Here is a 2,495-nt window from a genome sequence, read left to right on the forward strand (position 1 = left end):
TATGTGGATGTCTATTTCTATCTATAAGATAGAATTTTAATATAATTTATTATTAAGATTATAATATTCATTAGAGTTCTACATGATATCTATTAATTGTGCTTATAAATGTGGAGTTAAAAAAAAAGATTTGTACAAAACTAATATTGAAATAATAATACAATTTTCACCACTTATTCTTATAATTTTTTTATTGTTTCGTTTAGATTGTTTCATATTAATGAGGTATCTTTTTAACTTTTTTCCAATACTGATGTAGCATTATTTTGTGGTGACACATCATCATAATTACTATTAATTTTTTAACCAAAAAATGATCAAAACAGAACTAAAACTTAACATTAAGTATAATTTTTTTTTAAAATTATTGGATGACTAAACAAAAACCAAGTAACAAATGGATGATCAAATAGGTAATTGATCCTAAAAATTAAAGGTTTTCAGAACGGGCAGGGAAGGTAGTTGGTCATCTCTCTTTCACTTTAGTCACATAATAAAGATTGAGCAGTTCCCAAGAGATTTTGAAGCACTTGGGGAAATGGACCACCAGGTATTGGGGCATGGCATGGGGTTTTAGGGTTTGGGGGAATTTAAGGAATAGAAAACAAAAAGACGTTGTATTTTATTAAAAGCACCGATCTATTTAATTTCTCCCGGTAGACAAGGTACGAGGAAGGAGGATAATATATGACTCTTTTTGTATATCTTAGTAAATGTTTAATCCCAATAAAAGGAGGATAATACATATCTGACAGAATACAAGTGTGATAATGGATTTAAGAAATAATTATTTTCTAAAATAACAAAAAGAAAATAAACCCTTCTCGTTCTTCTGCAAAATAAGTTTAGTAGTGATGTGTGATTTCTAGTCTGCAGGACAAATCCATGAATCGAGTGCACCTTCAGCTCTTGATGAAACATTCTCCAATCCCTTGTCATGGTGGAAAGCTGACGAGGAAGCCGAGTAGTTCAATTTGCAGCTGTTAACTCTTTGTGAATTATGCTCATTGCTACCATAATTCCCATCGTTCAATCCAACGCCATGATCATTACAGTTGTTCTCGATCCTCGAACGCGCCACTTCTGGTGTAAAATGACCGTGACTCAACCCCAGTTCATCACCGGAAGGCATGGGTGAGCTTCCAGGGGGCTTCACACCAAAGCCAGGCGAACTAAGAGATGGGTGTAAAGGAGGAGGGTCTAGCAAGAACTGGACCGATAAGATTTGGCTCTGGTTTTGCATGTTCTGAGGCTGCTTTAGGAAGCCTAAATCACAAGGATTGAAAGCATTAGCCATGGTGGCCGTATTGCTTGTATTAGCAGCATCAAGTAAATGATTGTTTAACAATGAAGGAGAAGATGATGATGAAAATGGAGCCGTGTGAAGCCTTTTAGCCGAAGGACGTAAAGGGTACAGAGAACCTGAACCAGATCCGAAAAGGTCGAGCCTTTTAGAATGCGACGAACCAGAAAACGGGGGTGCTGGGATCCCAGTGAATTCTTGCACCATTTCTCTAAAATTGGTTGTGTTAGTGGTTAGAACTGTAGTCAGTGCTCTCCTCGACGCTCTTGTCCTCTTCTTCGGGTTCTTTACACCATTGTCATGAGCTGACCTCGGTTGCATCGATGATGGGCTCGGGAATGAACCTTGATCAAGCCCTTGTGAGGCTAAGATAAACTGGCTCGACAAAGACGAGTATTGACCGAGGTCAGTGGCGTTGGGTTCAGACCCTAGCCTCATCCGAGGACCAACCCCGACAAAATTCAGCAGTGAAGAATTGTTTGGCAGAGATAGAGAGAAAGGGTTGAGATAATTTGCAGAAGGATCAAATAAAGTAGGTGGCTGGTCTGGGTGTTGATTTGATAAGGGATTAAAATGACCTGAAGTGTTGTTCAGAAAAGCTGGGACTGAGTCAGGCCTCGAAACTGAGTCATACTCTTCATCACCACCACCACTTGAAGACTGCATGCTACTACTGTTACCAGAATCCATGGAAACAAGAAATCGAAAGGGTTAAAGCAAGTATGAAGAGAGTGAAAAAGTAGGCAAGAAATGAATGAAAAGAAAGAACATCCTTGTATAATAAATTTAAAGTTTCCCCTTCCTCTGATATCGAACTTGATCTCCTTTTAAAAAAGAAAACCAACTTTCTATTATAGTTTCCAGGCACGAAAAAACAACGGCTTCTTTCCTCTTTTTGTTTCTGTTGGTTTGCTCACCGTAAACGGTGATCTGAATTAGGGTTATTTAAGCTTTTGTGTTTTCTTTATAAAAGAAAAGATGGGAGAGGAAGATATCTCATCAAACACATGCTTTCCACTAAGAAGAAGATCCTTACAAGATAGTGCGGGGTGGGGTAAGCAATTGGAGAAGAGGTGGCGATGGCTGGCAGCGGATCAAACTCAAAGTGAATGGGATGGGGAGAGATCAACGGAGAGGGAGTTGCCTTAATAATAATATATGCTTATTGCTACATTAATGTCAATGTAATAAA

The 2,495-nt window shown here is 38.2% G+C and overlaps 1 protein-coding gene across 1 annotated transcript; it reads right to left on the minus strand.

The window, feature by feature from the left end:
• Window positions 1-703: 703 nt before the first annotated feature.
• LOC120145847 lies at window positions 704-2,275 on the minus strand. The gene has a single exon (XM_039159574.1). The coding sequence runs from the start codon at window positions 1,991-1,993 to the stop codon at window positions 866-868; it is 1,128 nt and encodes a 375-aa protein (XP_039015505.1). The 5' UTR covers window positions 1,994-2,275; the 3' UTR covers window positions 704-865.
• Between the last annotated feature and the right edge of the window lie 220 nt (window positions 2,276-2,495).

The sequence above is a fragment of the Hibiscus syriacus genome, unplaced genomic scaffold (genome assembly GCF_006381635.1).
Source record: "Hibiscus syriacus cultivar Baekdansim isolate YM2019G1 unplaced genomic scaffold, ASM638163v2 tig00110895_pilon, whole genome shotgun sequence".
NCBI lineage: Eukaryota > Viridiplantae > Streptophyta > Magnoliopsida > Malvales > Malvaceae > Hibiscus > Hibiscus syriacus.